This window comes from Meleagris gallopavo, unplaced genomic scaffold (genome assembly GCF_000146605.3).
Source record: "Meleagris gallopavo isolate NT-WF06-2002-E0010 breed Aviagen turkey brand Nicholas breeding stock unplaced genomic scaffold, Turkey_5.1 ChrUn_random_7180001926299, whole genome shotgun sequence".
Lineage (NCBI taxonomy): Eukaryota > Metazoa > Chordata > Aves > Galliformes > Phasianidae > Meleagris > Meleagris gallopavo.
In genome coordinates, this window is record NW_011188610.1 from 1 (window position 1) to 696 (window position 696).

A 696-nucleotide genomic window follows, 5' to 3' on the forward strand; every position below is an offset into this window, starting at 1 on the left:
GCCAGAAGCACTAGGGGCAGAGGAGATTCTGAGCGGCATGATCATGGCAGCCATGCCTCCAGCTCTGCATCTGCCCTTTGCGTGGATGGCACAGGGCCAGTTGGACATTCCGAGGCTGATTCAATGGCAGTCACAGTCCAGGAAAGTTGACAGAGAGCAGGAAGGACACAGGGAAAAAAAAAGAAAAATGATGGAAGAGGGGAAAAGAAGTCATGGAGCATGTTTTCTGAGAGATGAGATTTGCCCCGGTGCTCTCTCTCAGGTCTTCTTCAAACTTCATGGACTATGGAGGTCTTTCTCCGGGGCCATGGCCAGCAGCTTTAGCAGGGGAAGCATCGCCTGCCACTGAAGCCGCTGCCGAAGCCGGAGAAGCCAAAGCCTCCAGAGGAGATGGGCACACCCTCAGAGCTGAGGATGCTGCCAACGGCAGCGGAGGTGGAGGATCCGACGGCGGTGCTCTGCGGGAAGGAGCTGAGGATGGGTCCGGGCAGGGTCACCACCACGGGAGAGGGCTGGATGACGACGTTGGAGTCCTGGCACTGCCTGACGCAGGGCTCGTTGCAGCTGTTGGCCAGAGGGGTGGGGCCGCAGGGCCGACACTGCAGGCGTGGCACGCACTGGTCGTAGCAGGACATGTTTGTGTCTGGAGGGGCACCGTGGTTGGGACAGAGGGTCAGGAGGATCTCAGAAGTGAGT

General features: G+C 59.1%; 1 protein-coding gene across 1 annotated transcript; it reads right to left on the reverse strand.

Annotated features, from left to right (window-relative positions):
- Positions 1 to 156: 156 nt before the first annotated feature.
- On the reverse strand, positions 157 to 635 carry LOC109364833 (feather keratin 1-like). Its single transcript, XM_019611431.2, has one exon. The coding sequence runs from the start codon at positions 633 to 635 to the stop codon at positions 321 to 323; it is 315 nt and encodes a 104-aa protein (XP_019466976.1). The 3' UTR covers positions 157 to 320.
- Between the last annotated feature and the right edge of the window lie 61 nt (positions 636 to 696).

Excerpts from the sequence above, each read along its gene's own strand:
- LOC109364833 (XM_019611431.2), bottom strand. The coding sequence starts at position 635 with ATGTCCTGCTACGACCAGTGCGTGCCACGCCTGCAGTGTCGGCCCTGC.